The sequence below is a fragment of the Neophocaena asiaeorientalis genome, unplaced genomic scaffold, assembly GCF_003031525.2.
Source record: "Neophocaena asiaeorientalis asiaeorientalis breed wild unplaced genomic scaffold, Neophocaena_asiaeorientalis_V1.1 scaffold119, whole genome shotgun sequence".
NCBI lineage: Eukaryota > Metazoa > Chordata > Mammalia > Artiodactyla > Phocoenidae > Neophocaena > Neophocaena asiaeorientalis.
In genome coordinates, this window is record NW_020175821.1 from 8,396,146 (window position 1) to 8,420,316 (window position 24,171).

The 24,171-nt window shown below is 36.7% G+C and overlaps 1 protein-coding gene across 1 annotated transcript in view; it reads left to right on the forward strand.

Annotated features, from left to right (window-relative positions):
- The window catches only part of LOC112391237 (diphthine--ammonia ligase-like), a 236,237-nt gene extending 212,951 nt beyond the window's left edge, over window positions 1-23,286 (forward strand). Inside the window, exon 5 of the mRNA XM_024732553.1 lies at window positions 22,184-23,286. Coding sequence (XP_024588321.1) covers window positions 22,184-22,249 — 66 coding nt within the window. The 3' untranslated portion in view covers window positions 22,250-23,286. The remainder of the gene's footprint in view (window positions 1-22,183) is intronic.
- Window positions 23,287-24,171: the final 885 nt, after the last annotated feature.

Sequence of the window (24,171 nt, forward strand, 5' to 3'; positions counted from 1 at the left end):
CACTTTGACAGTATTGATTCTTCCAGTCCAAGAACATGGTACATCTTTCCATCTGTTTGTGTCATCTTCGATTTCTTTCATCAGCCTCTTATAGTTTTCAGACTACAGGTCTTTTGCCTCCTTAGGTAGGTTTATTCCTAAGTATTTTATTCTTTTTGATGTGATGGCAAATGGGATTGTTTCTTTAATTTCTCTATCTGATCTTTTGTTGTTAGTGAATATTTTTTTCTTATTTTTTATTTTGGTAAAATAAAATTTACCATTTTACCATTTTTAAATGTACAGTTCAGTGGCATTAAGTGCTTTCCTATTGCTGGGCAATCATCACCACTATCCATCTTCAAAACTTTTTCATCAACCCAAACTGAAATTCTGATTTCATTAAACAATAATTCCCCATTCCTCCCTCCCTCCAGCTCCCTGGTAACCACTACCCTACCTTCTGTCTCTCTGAATTTAACCATTCTAGGTACCTCTTATAAGTGAAATTATACAATTTCTCTCCTTTTGTGTGTGGCTTATTTCACTTAGCATAACATCTTCAAGTTTCATCCATACCGTGGCATGTATCAGAATTTCATTCCTTTTCAAGGCTAAATAATATTTAATTGTATGTATATATCACATTCTGTTTATTCATTCATCCACTGATGAATATGAGTTGTTTTCACCTTTGGTTATTGTGCATACTGCTGCAATGAACATTGGTGTACAAATAGCTGTTTGAGTCTCTGCTTTCCATTCTTTAGTGTGTATACCCAGAAGTGGAATTGCTGGATCAATGGTAATTGTATGTTTAATTTTTTGAGGAACCTCCATGCTTCAACAGAAATATTTTAATAGAACTAATGAAGTTAGTATAATGGTAGCAAAGCTTAAATTTAAATAATAATTATCCCTACTACTGATTTTAGTAAACTAATTAAAACAAAAATCACATCCACCCTTTAATAGCCCTTATTTGCTGGTGCAAACATCTTGCACACATTCCATTGTTTCTAGACCAGATGTCTATAGCCGTATGTGTTCTTCTCTGTCTCTCTCTGGAAGCTGTCCATTGATTTTTCTTGATGATTCATGGCCTCTGATTCTAATTAACTCTATTTTGATGGCAGAAACCCAAAAGTTGGAAAATTATCTACTGTGAAACTTGCTCATCAGAGTTTAGGTTCACATTTTCTTTTGCATGTAATTTTTACTTATTTCCTCATACAAGTCAGAAATAAATGACAGTTATGATCGTGGTCTGTTAACTATTGAGAGTTTATTTTGCAATGTTTTCTGTCCACATTTTTAAGGAAATAAATTACTTAAATGGTTAGGGATCTTTTCTCCTTCTTTGATTATAGCACTGTCAGTTGTATTTGGGTTGGCCAAAAAGTTTGTTTGGGTTTTTCCATAAGATGTTACGGAAAAACCCGAACAAATTTTTTGGCCAACCCAATATTTTCAGTTGGTTTCCTGAGTGTTTTAATGTAACAATACACATATTACCCATCATAAAGGCTTTTCAGAATCCTTTCAGATCAAAAGCCTAGCTCAAGTATTCAATATCCATTAAAGTTAATACATTTGCAAAAAATAGTTTTTGACCTCAAAGTCTGTAGAGGAATCCAATGTCAGACAGGCTGTTTTGTGTCTCTCATTAATAGCAATACTGTGGTTTGTTCTAATACAATAATGTCAGTGATGAAATATGCAGGAAAAGCAAGGAATTAAAATAAATTTTAGTGAAACTTTTTCCCTAACCTGTTTTAGTTATGCATTACACTGCAGCCCAGTAATGAACCAGATTTCTGGAATAATATTTACTTCACCCTGGAAATATGTGTAGCATTACATGTTGTGATAGTATAATCAAATTAGATGTAATATTCTTATTCTGGGGCTGTGATAGTATATTACTCCAAATTTGAAATCTGCTTAATTTTCTTTGCTTTAGAGCCTTAAATCAACTCAGATCTATAAGTGTGTAGCTCCATTTATTCTGAACAAAATATAATTTCCTTTTTAGGGAGAGAGTGTCTTTAAAAGGCTCATTAATAAAATCCTGATGAGGTATCTCGGACTTAGGAGACTACTCATGTCATTTTTATGAGTTAAGTACAAAAAGTTATAAAATATACAGACAAGATTTCCTATCAAATACTCAATAGCAAAATGTTCCTGACAAAGTCAGAACATTCTAAAATAGTCGAAAACTTTTCTAATGCCTTTGAAAACACCAAAGCAATTATGCTGATACTTTATGAACCAAAAGTCTTATTTTCTCATTGTGACTTGAGTTCAGCTGACACACCTTTAGAAAGAGAAAGTGGCACTCCTCACTGGTTTTGTAGTTCAGGTGGCCTTATGACTTTAAGGATATAAATGTTCTATTTCTAGAACCATGTAAATACACAAATAAAATACATGCCAATTTACAAAATGAAAGGACTAGTTGAATAAATGTAAATATAAGAACATTAATAGGGATCCAAGGCTGAAACTAAAATATATATATATGATATATATATTTTATATATATATATATCAGACTATGGATAAATAATCATTGTAATAAGAACAGAACTTGAACCCAACAACAATAAAATTTTACCTAAGGCTATTTGTTGGCATAAAATTGAGGATCACTGATAACAGGAAGCATAAGAAAGGCATAGAAATTTTGGAGGCTGTTAAAATCCTCAAAGGTCAAAATGCTTTTTTTAAATTTAACAACAAATCCATTCTCCAACTAGGCTCACACATGGCCTTATGCCTGTTGCAGTTTCAAACTGGCAGCTTACCGTTTATTACTGGCATATGAAATACTGATAGAAATAATCACAGAATCATTGATCTGCAAAGAACCTCAAGAAATTCTGTTCTGCCCTCCAAACAGGAAGACACCTAAACCATTTAAGACAAAATAGCAACTCTCTAGTTTTAGAGGTCTTCAGGAGAGTTGCTGCTGCAGTTCTTTCTGTTCAAAGGTGATTTAACACATTTACCTGTTTTGCTTTGTGTCCCCTGAGTTCACAACATAAACTACAATTATGTCTAATTAAACCAGCTTAGAAAGTTTTGCTTTCTGCATTTTCTCTTTATTTGAGCCTCAAAACTGCTGAGCTGATTTTAATATTGGGGAAAAAAAAAAAAAAAATAAAGCCTTACTTACTCCTAGGCTGTAACCCTGCATGACGAATTCCAGCCCAGAGCAACATTTTATGATCCAGTTTCAAGTTCTCGAAAAATGAAAAATGAGAGGAAAGAGAGGCTTAACTGTAACATGGATACATTTTGGACTGGATGTTAGCCATGTGAGTAAGGTGTGTGTGTTTAATCATAAAAACTGTATTTTCCTTTTCTGGTTTGAGCATGCAAAACCTGTTATTTTCATAATCAGGGCCAAATGTATTTTGTACTCTGAAATTGAACCAGAACTCAAAAGGGGGATGAAAGAGCATTACCCATGCAAGCAATAGATTTGAGGCAAGTTTTAATTGAAAAGAAAAATCCCACCACCTATTCATTTTTAAAGCATGAGCTGCATTCAACACACAAATCCTTCATTATTCATACGTGGAAGTACGTGTTTAATGATTAAGTCTCTAAGGATTTATTTGATAGAATAATCTAAATTTCTTTTTCTAAAAAGAGGCAAATGTGGTTTTTAATTCTTTAAAGGACAAGTTACAAAGCATGTAAAAATATACCACAGGCTATTAGTTTTTAAAACTATATCTACAATTTGCCTATCCATTGGTTTGTTCATCTGGATATCAGTAACATACAGACTTGATCTAATAATGGCTAATTATGCAGTTGTTTATCAGCTCATTTGAAACAGTTTGAGATTCAGTCTAGCTCAGCAAATTACTGTGCTTAAGGCAGTTCCTATATTCTAGAAAATTATAATATCCCCAGAAGGCAAAGAATTAATAAAAATCCTCTTTTGTAAAAGATTATCATTGCAGAGCAAATGGAGCACATCTTTTCTATCCTACTGCATCTAATATTCTCATTTTTTCCCTGAAACTTTGATGGGGAGGCAATGAGAATATCTCTGTTTTATTAACTTATTATTAAGAGGCATATTTATAGAATTCATACACTATATTGATTCCTAAAGTTGTGGCACTGCTAAGAGCCAATAATCACAGAACAGCAGGATAATTCAATTTGTTATCCCAGAATGTTTCTGAAATTCGGTAGAGCCCAAATTTTCACCCAGTTCAGAAAGCCTGGGTATTTAACTTCTGTAAGCCTCAATTTATTCAACTGTAAAATAGAGGTAATAACAAAAGACAACCTCTGAATGTTGTGAGGAATAAATGAGACAGTGGATGCAATGCCCATAATACAATGCCTACATATAGTAAATAATGTTAGTTTCGGTTATTATTATGTTTATGGTTAGTATTATCATTATCTCTTGTGGATCAGGAATCAAAGACCTATGCATTTAATTAGGCATTTGCCTAATATTTATACTTTACAATATAAATATTTTCATATCAGCTGCAAGTTTAACATGAACTTTCTGCTCCAGCACTTTTTAACCCAGAACTACTTCAACAAGCTAACATCAAACCAGCCAGAATAGGTGGGCTACTACTATACAAGATAAATCTTGTACACCTAGGCTGTACTTTGGAATCATTCCAACTTCGTAGCAGCTGGGCTTGACAACATAGTATTTTAAAAAGCACTTGATGCTGCCTCTATTGAACTGTGCCAAAGAGTTTTGAACTTTTTCTTCACGATTCAGATTTTGTTGTAGATTTTGCCACCTTCATTTCCTCCATATTGGATCATTACATCATATTTTAAGAAGAAAAAAAATCTTTAAAAACGATCCAGATGCCTTAGTTGGAACATATGAGACTATTGCTTTATAACACTATTTGCACAGAATACCTGTACCACTTCATGTACTTTGTCAACCAGGACTACTTTTGCACTTCCTGGTAAAATTCAGTGTGCTACCTTTAGTTTATAAATATGGTTGAAGCCTACATAGATATATACATATACATAATTTTTAAAAACAAACTACATCTTCATTTGTATATTTGAAGAACTAAGTTAATAAGTGTTCCCTAAAATCAAAAGTCAACCCTAAAGGTAAACTTTAGAACTGATGGTGACTCAATTTCCCAATTCCTGGCTTCTAGATATCTCTGCTTCTCTTGGTTCAAGAAATCAACCCATAATGCAGAGCATTTCAACCTGGTGGAAATGGACACACTATTGAGCTTTTTCTGCCCTAGTATGTGAAAAGCAGACTATCCAAGCATCAGGGACAAACTACAGAAGTTAGCTGCTCTTTACTTCATTCTATATCCAGTGTTAGACTTTTTAAATTTTAAAACATGCAAAGACTTCTTAAATGTTAAAACATGCAAGCAATTTTTCTTAAATTTAAAAACACCCAGGAATAGCCTCTTCTTTATTATTCCTCAAAATTTCCTAGGGAAAATGGAATCCAGTACAGGGGATACATATGAAGAAGAGAAAAATGAGACCACAAAAATTAAAAATCCATGTAGGGTGCACCCAATGTTCATTGCAGCACTATTTACAATAGCCAGGACATGGAAGCAACCTAAATGTCCATCGACAGAGGAATGGATAAAGATGTGGTACATATATACAATGGAACATTACTCAGCCATAAAAAAGAATGAAATAATGCCATTTGCAGCAACATGGATGGACCTAGAGACTGTCATACTGAGTGAAGTAAGTCAGACAGAGAAAGACAAATATCATATGATATCACTTACATGTGGAATCTAAAAAAATGGCACAAATGAACTTATTCATAAAACAGAAATAGAGTCACAGATGTAGAAAACAAACTTATGGTTACCTGGGGGGAAAGGGGGTGGGAGGGATAAATCTGGAGATTGGGACTGACATATACACACTACTATATATAAAATAGATAACTAATAAGGACCTACTGTATAGCACAGGGAACTCTACTCAGTACTCTGTAATGACCTATATGGGAAAAGAATCTAAAGAAGAGTGGATATATGTATATGTATAACAGATTCACTTTGCTGTACACCTGCAACTAATACAGCATTGTAAGTAAACTATACCCCAATAAAAAAATTTTTTTAAAACCTCAAAAAAAGAATACAACATTGTAAATCAATTATATGCCAACAGAAAATTAAATTAAAAAAAATTTTAAGTGGATACACAACATTGTAAATCAACTATACTCCAAAAAAAATTTTTTTAAGAAAAAAATAATCCATGTAGGGTGCAGAAGCTAACAGCTGTAAAAAGTGAAAACTTGCTAGAAAGCAGTGACTCTGGAAGGCATGTTTACTCTGTAGACTAATGAGACCTCAGCATTGTGGAAGAGAATGTTTTGAACCCTTTCCATTCCTAAAAACTGTTTAAAATGGGTTATTGTGACTCTGCTTATTATAGAGGTGGTTTAGGAAAAAGCTAGCCTGGAGAGGGTAAGGTGTCTTTCACCAGAGGTTTCCAGAATCCCAATCAAACCCATTGGCATGGGGCCATGAAAGCACCATCTTTTCATCACTACCAACACAGCTGTGGTTGTGCTGTTGTTATTGTTTAATCTCTCCATGTTCAGCCTGCTATAATCACCATAACTCACCCTAATGTTACATGACTAGCAGCCTCAGTTGTGGTGAAAATGAAACACCACTCACATAGCGTCTGTGACCTTTCACCCCTCATGGAATGGGTCAGCATTGCATTCACTGAGAGACAAAATGCAGAAACTCACACGGTGCTGCCTGCACTCTCTCAGGCTGGGGAATCAATGGAAATTTCACTTTTCAACTGTATGTGTTGATCCCTCAGCAGCCATACTATGAAAGTTCAATTCTTCCACTTAATTTATTCTCATCCTGTGATTTCAAAAGAATTTCGTAAAGTATTGCTGTAGTGCCTTAATGCAGAGGCAAAGTATCATTTTTAACAGGCAAAAGTTCATCAATTTCATTCACACCATAGTCTGTAAATTAACTGAATGTTGGACATATTAAGAGCTTTGGAGAATTTGATGTTTCTTGGTCTTACACTGAAGAAAGAGCAGACGTACTCTCATTCAACTCTCAGTTGTTGAATGACAACAACTGGCAAGAATGTACAAGTAACTAACCATCATCTTTTTCTAAAAGGAATACATTTCCTTCCATGCTAGAGTCCTAAGTTTTGTGGAACATTGATAGTAAACACTACAGAAATCTGTTATTAATTTACAGACCTTTTAGATCATAGCAGCAATTAGAACTAGAAAATTATTTCCTGACAACTAATATGGCAGGGTGAAAGTGGTAAATTTTTAAATATATGAAAGATTAGGCATTTATAGAATGTTTCTATTTATCACACCTATACTTTTAACCAGATTGACAATATGTGGCGTGATGGGTTTAATTTTCTATAGCACAGTGCAGACTCTCTGCATTTTTTCTAATTACCATTTCCTACATGTCAGCTCAAATAGGAATAGACTCACTTGGTTCAGCTCAATTTCCACAGCCTGACAGGCATTGATATCAAAATTAATTCCAAAATGAAACTCATAAAAGAAAATCCCATTTGACAAAAGAACTACTGGGCTTGGATCACAGTTGCACTTGCATTGTGAAGTCCCATTTTTATTTTTATTGTATATAAAATAATGCCAAAGGAGAGACTGAACACCCAGAGAGAGTTCATTTGGGGCATCCTGATAGTATCTGCCATACGCAAGTAAAGCAGAAGCCATTTTTATGACATCTTGAAAACCTGAAGATTGAATTACAGTTTTAGTAATCATCAGTTCCCCTTCTCCAGTGTCACTTTTTGGTAATATATTGCATAGAAAAGATTTATGGTTCCCGTTTTATAAGGTTGCAATAAAAATATAACAACTGTTGTATTAAATTATTTAAGTTGTAAACCATCGTGAAAAAGGAGAAAAAGTTTTATTGACATAGAGGCTGAAAAACTGATTATAATGGAGAGAAAAATGTATTGTGCTGATTATTCCCAAGATTTTCCCTAGTTTAGCATATTGTACATCTTCAAGATCAAATCAAGGTCTGGGTATATAGGGGTTTTTTTCATTTGTTGCTTATTTAGAACTGGCCATGGTGAAAGACAAACAACACCTATATAGTTCCAGGTACCAATTTATTTTAGCAGAGTTGTGAGTGCAAATAAAGTAAGGAAAAAAAATAGAGAGAGACTTAAGGTTAAGTAAAAGATGCTAACTGAAAGAAATCTAAATATGAAATGACTACATTTCTCCAGAGCAATATAGACTCAAGAGATTGTCATGTCTTTCCAGAATTTTTTTTAAATTTTATATTGATTTTACAGTCACTCAGTACTACTACTTTCTAGCATACTATACTATTCTGCTGCTATGTACAAAAGGTACTAGGCTAAGGTGTTTTCTCTTCTCCAATGTTCCTCCATTCCTCTAATAGGTCTTCCCTTCTAGTGCCAGACTTCTTCCAGAACTTTCTGTCCATAAGGTGCCTCCTTTCCCTTGAATTTCTAGGCCCCACCTAGGAATCTTGGAGCATTCTCTGGCTTGGTTAGAATGTTGGCATTCCATACTTTTGCACTCCCACACTCCATTCTCTCTCTGCCTCCACGATTGCTGGATATTGAAACAGCTCAAATCAGCCACCCACACCCATACCTACCCTCTCTCTCACACACACAGACACAAACAGATACCTCTAGGCCACCTGGAAGATAAAAGGGATCCCCTTGACTAAATAATCATATTTATTTCTCTAAAGGAAATTAGAATAAGGAAGTCTCGTACTTCCACCTGGTAAATCAAATCATACAGAGGATGCACAATAACGATGGGTTAATAGATCCTTTAGTCTTGTCCACAACAATAATTCTGGCCCTCTTACCTGCTACTACAGATGTTTTCTCTCTCATCTAGACTCAACAATAACAAACTGGCCATAGTCTCTCTTTGATGGTGATGGTAATCAGAGTAATTTCTATGTGCCAGACCCTATACATTAACTTATTTAATCTGCACAACATCCCTATGAAATAAGTATTATTCTGATTCTACAGACATTTAAGTCTTGCTCAAAATCACGTAGCTAAAAAGTGTCAGAATTGCAATTCAACTTAAGCACATGGCATACACATGCTTACCAACTATACTATGTTAATGTGGAATGGTTCAATGTCTAAGGCATCATCACCAAAAGGAAAGAGTAGGGTTAAAAAGAAGTGTGGGGCTTCCCTGGTGGCACAGTGGTTAAGAATCCCCCTGCTAATGCAGGGGACACGGGTTCGAGCCCTGGTCCGGGAAGATCCCACATGCCACAGAGTGACTAAGCCCGTGCGCCACAACTGCTGAAGCCCACACACCTAGAGCCCATGCTCGGCAACAAGACCGCAATGAGAAGCCCACACACCGCAACAAACAGGAGCCCCCACTCACCACAACTAAAGCAAGCCCACGCGCAGCAACGAAGACCCAACGCAGCCAATAAATAAATTAATTAATTAAAAAAAAAAGTGTGGAAGACCCAGTGTTTCTCTCTGGTTTCTCCTATTCACTCCCTTGTCATACATTTGTTGAGTACAGGTAATGTGCCAGTCTATCCTTGATCTGAGGATATAAAGATGAATAACATACAGTTACTGTCTTCATTATCCATTGAGAAGGAAAACCAGGTAAACAGTTGTAGCTCAGTTTGATGTTGTAATTGAAATGTATATAAGGTATTATGGGAAGACTGGGAAGAAAATAAAGCCCAAGGAATGCAATGCTTTTACTAAACTTATTGACAGCCTATCTCCAGGAGAACAGTAGACTCTCTAAGGGAGAATCCACAATAGTTCCATCCTCAATTGAGAAGTTTTATGAAAGTAACTGTCTGCTTCCCCTTCCCTACACTAGGAAGGAAAAACACTTAACTAGGTCAACTCCATTCATTTCCTTGAAATCAGAGGATCTTCCTTCTTCCTTCCACACCTACAGCTCTATGAGCCAGGAGGACTCAGATCAATTTGGAGCAATTTTTGTCAGCAATCTGGAATTGGCTACCTCCCTGACATCTAGAATCCCTGAAGGTTCATCGCTTGGTTTAATTAGAACCTCCTACATATTCACTTCCAATTCCACAGCAATGAGACTTGAAATTAAGTAGCCATAGACACATGGATAACTGGTAATTCCCTTGACCCCCTCCAACACATGATCTCTATTATTGAGACATTCTACCAAGCTGGCTTCATTGTATATACATGGCCCAGGAGTAGAGAACCATGCTGTTTCCTCCACAACATCCAAAGGTTACCATGAGCTCCCTCTGAGAATACTTCAGAAAGCACTAGATACTTCCTATTCTTTATATTATTAAAAACCATGAACTTGAATTCACAGTACAGCAGTCAGTATAGGTACCAGTCACTATGTTTAGCTTCCTCGATGTATAGTGTCATAGGAAAGCCAGAAATTGAAAATACCTTAGTAAGGAAAAGCAACAAAACTTCATAAATAATCCAGGATAGCTAAAATCTCTTTTCTTTTGTCCTGAGTAACCAGGGTTCTTTCTTTCTCTTCTAAGTAAGAATGGCTAATATCTTTGTAATAAAACTCTATTAATTTTTCAAGCAAGCCAGGAAAGAAACAGGGTGTTTGGCCCCTGGCAACAAAATCTATGGTACTACAGCTAGAAAGATCTAGAAAACAAGGTTACCTAACTCACCTTGAATAAAAAAGGCTATTAGGAGCTTCAGCCACATTGAGGTCTGAAGGAAAGAGCACCTTCAGATCTTTGGCCTAGTGTGATGAGCTCAAGTAGCCAAAGATCAGGGCCTATGCACTACCCAGCAGATCACTATGGATGCCCAGGTTGAGATTAAAAGCCTCCTAATGACTGAGCGAGTGAAGGATAATCATCTAAACCAAGAACCGCTAGGAACAATATTTCTTCAGAGAAGCCATCTGTCTGGAGGACCTGGACCTGGAGTTTTTATTTAATGAGAAAAGATAAGAACATTATAACCTGCACTTTATTTATTTTAATAAATTTACTTACTTGTTTTTTGTAGTTTGGGCTGTGTTTGGTCTTCGTTGCAGTGCGCGGGCTTCTCATTGCGGTGGCTTCTCTTGCTGTGGAGCACGGGCTCTAGGTCCGTGGGCTTCACTAGTTGTGGCATACAGGCTCAGTAGTTGTGGCTCGCAGGCTCTAGAGCGCAGGCTCAGTAGTTGTGGCGCACGGGCTTAGTTGCTCCACGGCATGTGGGATCTTCCCAGACCGGGGCTCGAACCCGTGTCCCCTGCATTGGCAGACAGATTCTTAACCACTGCGCCACCAGGGAAGCCCCTAACCTGCACTTTAGAAAAGACCTGCAAAGCAAACAAAGGAAGGAAATTCACACATACAATCTTTAGAAAAGAAACATTTCTCCAAAGGAAAGAATATATAATAGTTTGAGGCAACCGATCAGGGATCAGCTGGTTTCATTTGCAGGAAAACGTCATAGAGAGGTAAATATTCAATAACTGGATACTGCAGGCCTTGAAGATAGCAACCATTGTTGTTTACCATAGGAGACTATAAATATTAACATATCTATGAATAATAACTAGCACTGCTGATAATGCAATAATTTTTCACCTTACATATACCCTCAGACAAGCATGATAGTGTCTTTGAACGTAAGAGACAATGAGTCTATGTGAAGGACTTAGTTCAAAGTACTGGTTTGTTTTACACCAACTGTCAAACAGGCCTCTCAAAACTCCTCTAAGTATTAGAAACAGTGACGTGGGGGTGAAAGGCTTGTAGCCCAGGAACTGATCCCTTGAGCCACCCAGATATCAATCCCTGACGATTTTGATTAATCCATGCTGACTAACCAGATTTGAATCAATAGAAATTATCTGTAACAAGAAACTAATTGTGTATTTAGTAAGTTCAGTGAAATTTTTGATGGCTTTAAATTTATATGGAAAAGACACTACTGACTTTTGAAATCAAAATTCATACCACCTTAAGGCAATATTGCCTTGGGTTATAATAACTTACGGTGTTCTACTTTCTCTCTTGAGTAATGTATGGTCTGAAGGCATCGAATCTGTTTACTCATAAACTATGAAAATTCTTTCATTGTTGTTTATGGAGACTTTAGATCTATTCACATAATGTAAAAAAGCTCATAACATGTACCTCTATACCACTTTCATACACCATCCCTGTTTAAATGAAGCAGCAAATCACAGCCAATTTCAAGCAACGTTACAATCTCAGCTCAAATCATGCAGTGGCTTAGAATAGTAAAAAGATGTCCCTAAAGTTGCATCATCTTTAGGAGACAGGAGACCTCAGGTGTTAGAGAGCTGCTGAGAGGCAAAGTGGATGAACCAATGAACCAGTGCTGAATTTATATTGTACTTTTCACACAGGAAGATTATCTAGGCCTCCAGTACACCTACACGTGAATGCACGTGTGACATCTAACTCTTTTCACTTCATTTCCTTATGGACCATTTTTCTGGAAAAGAAGATGGAAAATTTCAGCCAGCCACAAATGGACTGAGACCCACCAATCTCATTTCACATTGAGCAGGTGTCCCAGACAGGGTTTGAAACCAAGCTACAAAGGTGAAAGAAAAAAAAAAAAAAAGAAAATACTATTAGAGCTAAACAGATGGCCCTTCATAGGAGCTATGGCACCAACTTAAACTTGGTTTGTCTTAGTATCTAGAGTAAAGCCTTGCCTCATGGTTCTTTGCAATTCAATATTATTAAAATCCTCTTTTTAGCACAAACTGCTAACATATCTAATAGAAGGACCCTACTAATCATTTCTCTCTAGAGGAGGAAAAACGTCTAAAGGCCAGAGCTTGAGGTCACAGGTCTATGAGGGAAGGCAGCAAGGTCTGTACTTTATCAAATGCGGGAACCACAAGAAGCCTTCACCTCTTAACCAGGGTGCTCTTTTTGTGGCCAAAAACAGAACTGTTCAAACCATTCTTTGCCTTAAGTGGATAAAAACCCCTTTGAATATTCACCAGAACCCTCTAGCAAGCCTGCATTCCTTACATTAAGGATTTTAAGCAGACCATTGGTATTTGTTCTGAATAGTTGCACCACTGAACCAAGCACACGCAGGGCAATAGGTGAAAGGGTAAAGAGCCCTTGTTTAATAGAATTGACATGCTGTGTGAGTCTAAACTGTTTAGCTGCCTGATAGAATTTTTATAAAGCCTAAAATAAATATCCATAAACTTAGCAGATATGCAGGAGAACTAAAAAACTGCTTGCTTTATTTCTTCAAAGGTCACACTCTTTTCCCATGACGTAACAGTAAATAGCATGATAAAATGCCTTCAATATATCATAAATTATGGAATATAACCATTGGCTTTTCTAGATAGTTTGGGATATAAATACTTGGGACATTAATGTTATAGATGCTTTTCAAATATGAGCAAGAAGTATTGCCAAACTCATACTGTTCAAATAAATCATGAATGTGATAAAAATTAGAATGATATTGGCCACACTTAGAAAAAATGGTTCTAGAATAGTCCAATTTACTCATAAAATACATTGGGTTGAAATTTCACAAATTTGAAAACCACTGACAGTGGACCCAGGACCACTATTAATATATCTGAAAATCTATTTGATTTTGTCCTCTGATGTCTCCAGATTATAAATTCCCTGGTTCAGTGGTACCACTTAAAGATTCAAGTAATGCCTCAGCCCACTAATGTGTTTACCAACTATCCTAACTAATATCATTTAAAAGAAATAACAAAGTAAAAGCATCCTTAAGAAGATACAACGGTAGTATCCTAGGCTCTCTTCAAAAATATTTATCTATTCTCTAATCCATATCTCCAGCCCTGACTTGTCACAAAGCCCCATTCCTGTGTATCATCTACATATAGCATATTTCCGGTTAAATTTTCCTCAGTATCTCAAACATTATAAACCAGGGGAAAGCAATCTATGACCTATGGCCAACTTTGGCCAGCAGCCTGTTTTTGTAAATAAAGTTTTCTTGAAACTCAGCTACCCAAATTCATTTACATATTGTCTATGGCTTCTTTTGCCCTACAATGACACAGTTGAGTAACAGAGATCATACAGCCCACAAAGTCCTTTACAGAAAAAATTTCTCAACCTGTTATAAACACAAAGGAAAACTTAGGATCTTTTCCCCAAAACATGTGCCTCTCTTCAGTTCCTACTACTATAACTCTAAGTTGGGGGCTTATCATGACACATTCATTTTTTTTTTAATTAATTTATTTTATTTTTTTGGCTGCTTTGGGACTTTTTTTGGCTGCGTTGCTGCAGGCGGGCTTTCTCTAGTTGCGGAGAGCAAGGGCTACTCTTCATTGCGGTGCGCAGGCTTCTCATTGCAGTGGCTTCTCTTGTTGCAGAGCACAGGCTCTATGCGCGTGGGCTTCAGTAGTTGTAGCATGTGGGATCAGTAGTTGTGGCTCGCGGGCTCTAGAACGTAGGCTCAGTAGTTGTGGCGCACGGGCTTAGTTGCTCTGCAACATGTGGGATCTTCCTGGACCAGGGCTTGAACCCGTGTCCCCTGCATTGACAGGCAGATTCTTAACCACTGCACCACCAGGGAAGCCCATGACATATTCATTTTATGGCACAGCTTCCATTCTAGTTATATATTGCCACATAACAGAATACTCCAAAACTTAGTGATTTAAAACAACAACCATCACTGTTTTATATTTCTTGATTCTGTGAATCAAATATTTGGGCAAGATTCTGCTGAGCAATTGTTCTGCTCCATGTGGCATTAGCAAGAGTTACTCATTGGAATTTATCTGGTAGCTGGCTTGTCTGGAGGGCTCAAGGCAGCTTCATGCACATGTCTGGTGCCTTCAATGAGGACAGCTGGACAACTGGATTCAGCTAGGCGCTTTTGCCTGCCCTATAGTCTCCAATTTTTGCTTATCTGACACCATCATTCCTTGTGACTTTCAGTGTGTACATCTTCCCAATTTTTGAGTTTGTTGAGGATGGCTGTGCTTTGTTTCCTGCTCCCCAGAGTTCCCAGAACAGTGTCAATAAGTGTTGTCCTACTTAATAGGCTTTAACTTATGACCTATTTGCTTCAATATAATATCTTCTAGGTCTGACTAATTCCTGTTATCAGGACATCAGGGCTAGGATGATCTGCACTCCTACATCATCCTAAGTGAATTTAGGAGCGCTTTTCTGTTTAGTGCTACTATTACCTTTTGCCAGCCTGGACAAACATGTTATAACAGACAGAGAGAGACAAAGTCATTTGAGGTGGGGGTGGGGGAAGGAGGATGCAGGGTATAATTCAGTGTCATATATGAAGTAGATACCAAATAAATATTAAATGAAGACGATAAGCCCACATCAGGACAGATAGATTTGCGTGGAGAAGCCAATGAATGAAAATTTTAAACATGTCACAGTCCTTTGGACACTTTTATAAAGTATAATTCTGGTATTGAAGAACAAATATAATTTATAACTCTTTAAATGAAATCATAATAAAGGGGAGAGAAAGTACTATAGAAAAGAAGTAGGTATAATTAGCTAATTTAAGATTCAATCTTTTAAGTATGTTCCACATTTCTTACACCCTGGATCCATATTTTGTTTACTGTTTCCCCAGAACCTTAACAGTGCTGGAAACATGAAGGTTATTCAAGAAATATCTTGTTTGAAGCTATACTTGCCATGCTAGTATTCTATATGCTGTAAAACCAAATTAAATAGATGGTGTTCCTGCCATCTAGTTGCAAAACTATCTGAAGAAAGGGACTATTTTAGGCAAAATTGTTCCATTTTTGGGGTTATATTTTGCAAAGTAACTACAAATAAGAAAGTTTGCTGTTATATTTACTGCTTTAGAACCAAAAAAAAAAAAAAAAAGGATATCTATTTTGGACCAGAATATGGCTCAGTTTGAGTTTTTAAGGTCTGGTATACCTGACTTGGTTTCTGGTGTTCTAAGATAACATCAGAAGGAGCCTTGCCTTCTCTTACAGAAAAGCCTAATGGCTAGCTAATTTTGAAAACGAATTTCTTCCCTGCTGCTGTCCTTAACCACAGAGACAGTCATCTGAATGCTTTACAAAAAAGGCCTCAAGCCTCCTCGTGTTTCACCTTGTCATTGCTCTGCCGATCATTTAGAGGGCAGACTTGTTCCAGACAGCTTTAATTAAACGGTACCAAGGATGCAGATAGATGTCAATGGAAATGATCCATAACATGAGGCTAAGCATGTATTTAACAGTGTTCCATCCAGTTCAATCACCTTCTAGCATTTCAGTGGCTTTATATTCATGTAGCAAAGAATGAATGTGTATGTGTGTTTTTTTTAATCCATCCCATTAGTGGCCATATGCTTGGGCTTCACTGGATACAAGAACTGTCTGCAATCTGCCAGGGATTTAGGGACATCAATAATTTGTGAATAGTCATGTTGGTACTGGTCGAAGGGTTAAGTGCTCTGCACACCAGGGGCACCTCTTAGGGGATTTGAACTCTTAGTTGACTGTTAGGAACCTTATCCCCTGTGAGGTTTCCTACTACATGCTGCTTGTCAGATGCATCCAGCTGTAGCTGGGAAGCATTATTAGCTCTGGAATTTAAAGATCTGTGTTGAGTACTGATAGAATAGTGTCTTTGAGTTAAAAAGCTGGGAGAGTACATTGTGGCAAACTCAAGGAGGTTCTCATGTGCCATGTTTAGGATATATTCTTTCCTTTTGCCTATTCTTTCATACATTCCTCGTGGCTAGATAACACAGCATCCTTTTGAGAAAGAGTTTATGTTTAACACTTTTTCCTACAACTTTCTGGTAGATTCTACTGTATCAGCCCAAGTAGAAAGATAAATGTCTCTTTAAAATAAGAGAAATTTTGCCATGAAAAGCTTTTCTTCCCATTTCCCTACCAGAGGGTGAAGAATAGGTAACATGAATGAATTTTGAAGTTTGGTCTTCAAAAATTTTTGAAGTACTGGTCTTGCATGAAGATTTCTCAAACAGTGTTATTTTAATACTGAAAGCAACAGAGATTTTATAAAACCTTTTGCCTCATGTGCTAGCCTGTAACTTCATGTATACCTAAGCCTTGTCTGTCTTACTCACTGTTGTAGCCCCAGCACTTGGCCCAGTGCCTGGCAGATAGTACTTAATAAATGCTTGCTGGGTGAAAGGAGGGAGGGAGGGAGGGAGAAAGGGATGGGAGAAAGGGATGGGAGAAAGGGATGGGAGAAAGGGAGGGAGGAAAGGAAACACTTGGGAAAATACTTTTGTACGTCTGACCTGCACGCAAGTAGTTGCTCTCTAGTATTTTCTAGAAGCTGTTTTGGATGTGGCAGTGGATGTTTAGCCATAAAACATATTTCAGTAGTTTTAATGAATGTGGATTTCAGAGTAAACTTACACTATTATGACCTCTTAGTAATACCAGCACTTAGTTTTTCTTGTTGGGTAAATTATAGGAATAATTATGTTGTGATGACAGGTTTCCAGATTATTTTTTCTACCACATACCTAGATGTGATTTTGTTTTAATATGACTGAATACTACCAGAGTAAGGCATATTGCAGTTTCTTAAAGGAGGGTAATGATGATTAAGCACAGGGATCTTTAGTCTTTCTCTCCTTAAATATCTAACTGATCTTAAAGACAGAGATAATTTTTCTAGTTGACAGCTGATATTCTATGTGTGTTTGTTTCCAGTAATTCCAGCCTTCTTACCCTGGAGTAGTTTTATCCATCCCTTAATTGTCCCTAGCTGATGTATAGAAGGTTTTTTTAAACTTCTTAACTGCACAATGAGGCCTCAGTGGACACCTAGATTGTGTCTGCTTGGAAAGATGCCAAGCACTAATGAGTATTTTGTTTAATGTAATGGAAACTGAAAGTGCATGGCATCTTCCTTGACTGATCAATGCCCACTTCTGTTGTTTGAATGTATCTATACATTCTGAATTCTAGAAGAAAGGTCACAAGGGGACAGACCACTTAGTGTCTGCCTAAGAAGGACTTGAAGATTCAGAAGTTGTGTTTATATGGAGCTCAGTATAGGTAGAAAGTACCTGAGTTAATGCTTCAGCCCCTCCTCCTCTGTTCAGATATGCCATCCTTTCTTTCAAACCCAAATTCCATAGTCTTAAACATTTTCATGTTAACTTTAAAATGTTCATGTTAATTTATTCCCTAATTATCATTTTTTAAAATTATGTTGTTAAATTCTAGGCCAAGCAATATATATTTCTAAGTAATTATCTATTTCATCATTATTTTATTATTATAAAATAACTGGTATATATTTACTTTATTGTTTGCTTTTTTCAAGTTTAAGTCACAATGTGTTCAATACAAATTTTAAAGTAAATAATTAAAACACAATTTCTTAGTTATATAAAAAGTCAGGTATGCTGGAAAACCAACCTTAAGCAACTCAGTAAGCAACATGATCAAGTATGTTTGAGTAAAAACTAATGATTTCCATGTGCTACTAATGCTCTACACACAACTAAGTGGAAAGTGTAGAGGGCGTTTCTGAGATTTCATTGAACTGTATCTTGTTGAACAGATACACAGCTCCCTCTGGTTGTATTTATAATTTATAGCCTGCTTGAATGTGCTAGATAATTTTCAAAAGTAAAGATTTCAAGCTACTTAAAAACTCAAAAGAGATTTACCTCTCATCTAAAGCTTCCTGGGTTTAAAGATCTCATAAAAAGTCTGTGCTAAGAAAAGATGGGTTTTGAATCTGGAGAATGGAAATATTAATACTTCCTCAACTTTGAGTATAATGACTCACTTTCTCTTTGTTTATTTCCAAACTATCATCCTGCTTCAATCATACTATCACATGCCTTTGGAGACTCTGGAACTATGCCTCCCCAAGCCTCCCTTGAAATAGAGTTTATAATAGAAACCTTGCCTGACCCTTAATAACTGTTACTTTATGGAAATACTGCAATACCTAAACTAAGTTGCTTATTACACCAAACATGAAGTCCTTTGACCCTTAAGGTTCAACATTGATCAGCCCTACTTCTGTCAATACTCACCTCTAGTGTCAACAATTTTCAATGTGGAATAAATTCAGGAATGGATAGTCTTCTTAACCCACAGAAATTCAAAATATTTCATTCCTATGCATTACAATTTTTATCCAGTTAAATAATTTTCTTATTTCTTCCATACTCTGCATGATTGGAGATTGGGCATCATTGTGAGTATATCATTAAATGTGATTACAATAAGAAGTTAGCTATAAATGATTCTTACATTGGGTACAGGATTCATGTAAAAAATTTCACTGATAAAATGTTTCTTAAAGAAGACTTAAAGCAATCCTGAGATCATGATGGGGGAAATGCTTTTAAAAAGAATATTCAAGTGCTTGCTTTGCACTTGGATAATGCAATAGCAGATTCATTTTTTTTTAAGCTGCCGTATTTTTCAGATTGTCAAATGCATATCAAAGAGCTATTCTCTTGGCAAATTTTATGAATTTCAGTTCCATTTTCTTGACAATTTAAAATTCAATTATTCCGATTATAACTAAAGGTCATTAGTCTAATGTGGCAACTTCGTGACAGTTTTAGTTACAAGAGAATTTCTCAGTTTAGAGAGGAATTTCTCAGTTTAGAGAAGAAATTCTACCATATGAGAAATTTTTATTTACCAAGAAGTTGGATGATATTAGAAAAGATTTTTGTTTTCTTCTTTTGCTTTTACTATTTATTAATAAAAATGTATACTTAGGGGATTGGAACCAAGATGGCAGAGTAGAAGGACGTGCTCTCACTCGCTCCTGTGAGAACACCAGAATCACAACTAGCTGCTGGACAATCATCGACAGGAAGACACTGGAACTCACCAAAAAAGATACCCCACATCCAAAGACAAAGGAGAAGCCACAATGAGACAGTAGGAGGGGCGCAATCACAGCAAGATCAAATCCCATAACTGCTGGGTGGGTGACTCACAGACTGGAGAACACTTATACCACAGAAGTCCACCCACTGGAGTGAAGGTCCTGAGCACCACGTCAGGCTTCCCAACCTAGGGGTCTGGCAACGGAAGGAAGAATTCCTAGACAATCAGACTTTGAAGGCAAGTGAGATTTGATTGCAGGACTTCGACAGGACTGGGGGAAACAGAGACTCCACTCTTGGATGGCACACACAAAGTAGTGTGTGCATCGGGACCCAGGGGAAGGAGCAGTGAACCCAGGGGAGACTGAAACAGACCTACCTGCTAGTGTTGGGAGGGTCTCCTGCAGAAAAAATGTAAAAAACACAAATACGTGGAGGCTAAACACTACGTTACTAAACAACCAAGAGATCGCTGAAGAAATCAAAGAGGAAATCAAAAAATACCTAGAGACAAATGACAATGAAAACACGACAATCCAAAACCTATGGGATGCAGCAAAAGCAGTTCTAAGAGGGAAGTTTATAGCTATACAAGCCTACCTCAAGAAACAAGAAAAATCTCAAATAAACAATCTAACCTTACACCTAAAGGAACTAGAGAAAGAAGAATAAACAAAACCCAAAGTTAGCAGAAGGAAAGAAATCATGAAGATCAGAGCAGAAATAAATGAAATAGAAACAAAGAAAACAACAGCAAAGATCAATAAAACTAAAAGCTGGTTCTTTGAGAAGATAAACAAAATTGATAAATGATTAGCCAGACTCATCAAGAAAAAGAGGGAGAGAACTCAAGTCAATAAAATTAGAAATGAAAAAGAAGTTGTTACACTGCAGAAATACATATCATCCTAAGAGACTACTACAGGCAACTCGATGCCAATAAAATGGACAACCTGGAAGAAATGGAAATTAAGGCACAGAAATCTCTTGCATTCTTACACACTAATGATGAAAAATCTGAAAGAGAAATTAAGGAAACACTCCCATTTACCATTGCAACAAAAAGAATAAAATACCTAGGGATAAACCTACCTAGGGAGACAAAAGACTTGTCTTGCAGAAAACTATAAGACACTGATGAAAGAAATTAAAGATGATACCAACAGATGGAGAGATATGCCATGTTCTTGGATTGGAAGAATCAATATTGTGAAAATGACTCTACTACCCAAAGCAATCTACAGATTCAATGCAATCCCTATCCAATTACCAATGTCATTTTTTAAGGAACTAGAACAAAAAATCTTAAAATTCGTATGGAGACACAAAAGACCCTGAATAGCCAAAGCAGTCTTGAGGGAAAAAAATGGAGCTGGACGAATCAGACTACTGGACAGCTACATGTAAAAGAATGAAATTTGAACACTCCCTAACACCATACACAAACATAAACAAAATGGATTAGAGACCTAAATTAGAGAACGGACACTATAAAACTCTTAGAGGAAAACATAGGAAGAACACTCTTTGATATAAATCACAGCAAGGCCTTTTTTGATCCACCTCCTAGAGTAATGGAAATAAAAACAAAAATAAACAAATGGGACCTAATGAAACTTAAATATGGACACCAAGTGGGGGGAAGTGGTGGTGGTGGGGGTGGTGGTGTGATGAATTGGGCGATTGGGATTGACATGTATACACTGATGTGTGTAAAATTGATGACAAATAAGAACCTGCTGTATAAAAAAAAATGCATACTTAATATTTCTTCCAATCCCATATTTATAATGTATAATATCTCATGCTTCACTCCCATGATTAACATCATCAAATTAATTGAAAATGCCTTCTAATATTGCTGGTTTTATCATCGTTACATTTTGTCTTAAATGTTTCTTTTGGGTTATATTCCTTTTCTAATTTTAAATAACTTTAACCTGAACATAATTTTCAGATCTAGGAAAAGACATTTTCATTTCAATCATGTTACAGGTAGAATTTCTGTTAAGATGAAAAAGCAGAAAAGTTGGAGACCTGGTAAATATTTTAGCATTGGTTCCACTTGGTATGATAATGGAGAACTCCTCAGGCAAGACACACCAAAGAACCAGACACAGTGGGTGCTGGGTGTCAGGCCAGTACAAGATACAAGAGTCTTTATCCCTGTCCTAACCCCAAAGAAATTGACTTTGCAGTTGTAGATAAATGTATTCAACAACTATTGACTGTGCACCTGGTCTGTGCAAGGTCAACAGTGAAAACGCATCATTTTTCTGTTTTTGCATTTTAGAGTTCCAGACACTGTTGGAGGCAGAGATGGACAAGATGGCACCCACGCTGGTTCTGGTACCTGTGACCCATTTACACAGAGAACTTATCCATGTGGCTTAGCACTTAGGCCACCAAACAAGAACTCCACCACTCTGCTTGAGGAGCAAGCTCTTCACACTAACTGTTCTCAGCACCATTCTGAAATGTCTTTGTCTCACTGAAGCACAGCTGTCCTAAGGATTTTAATACTGCAATCCACAGGGCTTCTGTTAAGCAGTAAGACCCAAAATGACCTTTTCTACCTAGGTATCAAGATTTCAAAACTATTCTCTATCAGCACAAACTCTCTGAACTTTTAGCTTCCTGCTAGAGCTGTGTAAATCCAGCTTCTTCTGAACCACTGGTTAAAACTTGTAAAGGGACTGATTTTTCTGGTATTATGGTTTACCAATTGCATCATCATTATCATTTCTTGTCCACTGACCAGAGAGTTTGTACTTGTAGGTGACAGTTGTATTTGCATTCTGTATGGCTTCCCTATCAACACACTTTTGAGGCCCAGTATTTAGCAGAGAATGTTCTTTTCTATATAGCAGATTATTACTTGCATTCACTACTGTGCTAAGCATGCATTTTACCTGCATTATTTCATTTAATCCTCACAGTGATCCTCTATGGTGCAAAGAGATAAAAATGACTAGGACATGGTCACCGCAAACTGAAGAACCAGGACTTGAACCAGGGTGATCTGACACCAGAGCTCTCATTCTTAACCACTTCGTTTATACTGCTTCTGCAAGAATGGCCTTTCTATAATTAAAATTATATAATGGATTTTAAAATTCTGTTAGAAGAGTAAATTCTAAGAACATGAAAACTAACTCTTGGTCAAAATGAAAGTTTTTTATTAGTGTGCTGAAAATAGAGCTAGAGAGGCATGTACATTTACTTCTAATTTACAAGTTGGTACACAGGAGCAGAAAATGTAGTGATAAAAGACTATTTCTGTCTTTTTAGACATTAGCCTATTCTTCTACCACCTAATTGTGTGGGTACATGTTCTGCAGTGTCCTTCAGTATCCCTATCACAGTCAAAAGGTTCTGCATATCTATTTGCATATATGTGAGAAGGTTTATTTTGAACAAAGTGAATGTGATTTCATTTTTCCCTGTGATATATAAGCATGAATCAATAAAGATTCCTCCTGAAACTTCTCCAAGGAATGGCATGAATTTCCAATTAATCTTATAACTTGTCTTTAACTGTTTGGCCATATTCCATAATTGATAGATGTTATTTTAATTCAGATACTAAGAGAAAGAGAGACAGAGAGGATATGCCCAGGCCAGAGAATGGGGTATACATCAAGTTTTAGACACATTTTGCTCACCTAGTCAATCAATGTTTTTTGAGATCCCAAAATATTTTGGTTGATCCCTGTGAGTGACTGTTATTGTCAGTTATTAGCAAATTGCAAAACTAACATGCCCTAAAAAAATCCATCAAATTGGTGACCAAACTTGCACAGGGTCTCGGACATCAAGGCTATCACTTCTCAGCCACAAGTGTGGCTATCACCACACTTTTCAAGGGTGGGGGTCAATGGAAAATCACTTAAGCCTCTATGAAAGATGGCTTTTAAGGAGCTGTTTGGCTGATGGAACCTGGTGAACTGGGATAGAGAAGGCACTTGAAGTCTGAGTAAAGATGTGCAATGAAAGTGAAGAAAACATAAGGGCAGAAACTAAAGAAATATTGAGATAATAAAAACAATATATTTTCCTACTTTATTGCCTAGTGAGAGCATCCAAGTCCCTTCACACAGCATTCAAGGCCCTCTACAAGTCAATGCTAACCTAGTTTTCAGGTCTTAGTTCCCAGAATTCTCCCATGTGTTTTCTGTCCTGCTATCACACTGTGTGCTTTTTCCCAGTGACATGGCATACCTTCATGTATGAGTGCCCATGACGCCTTTCCTCCTCTGTCCCCATGTCATCTGCTTCACA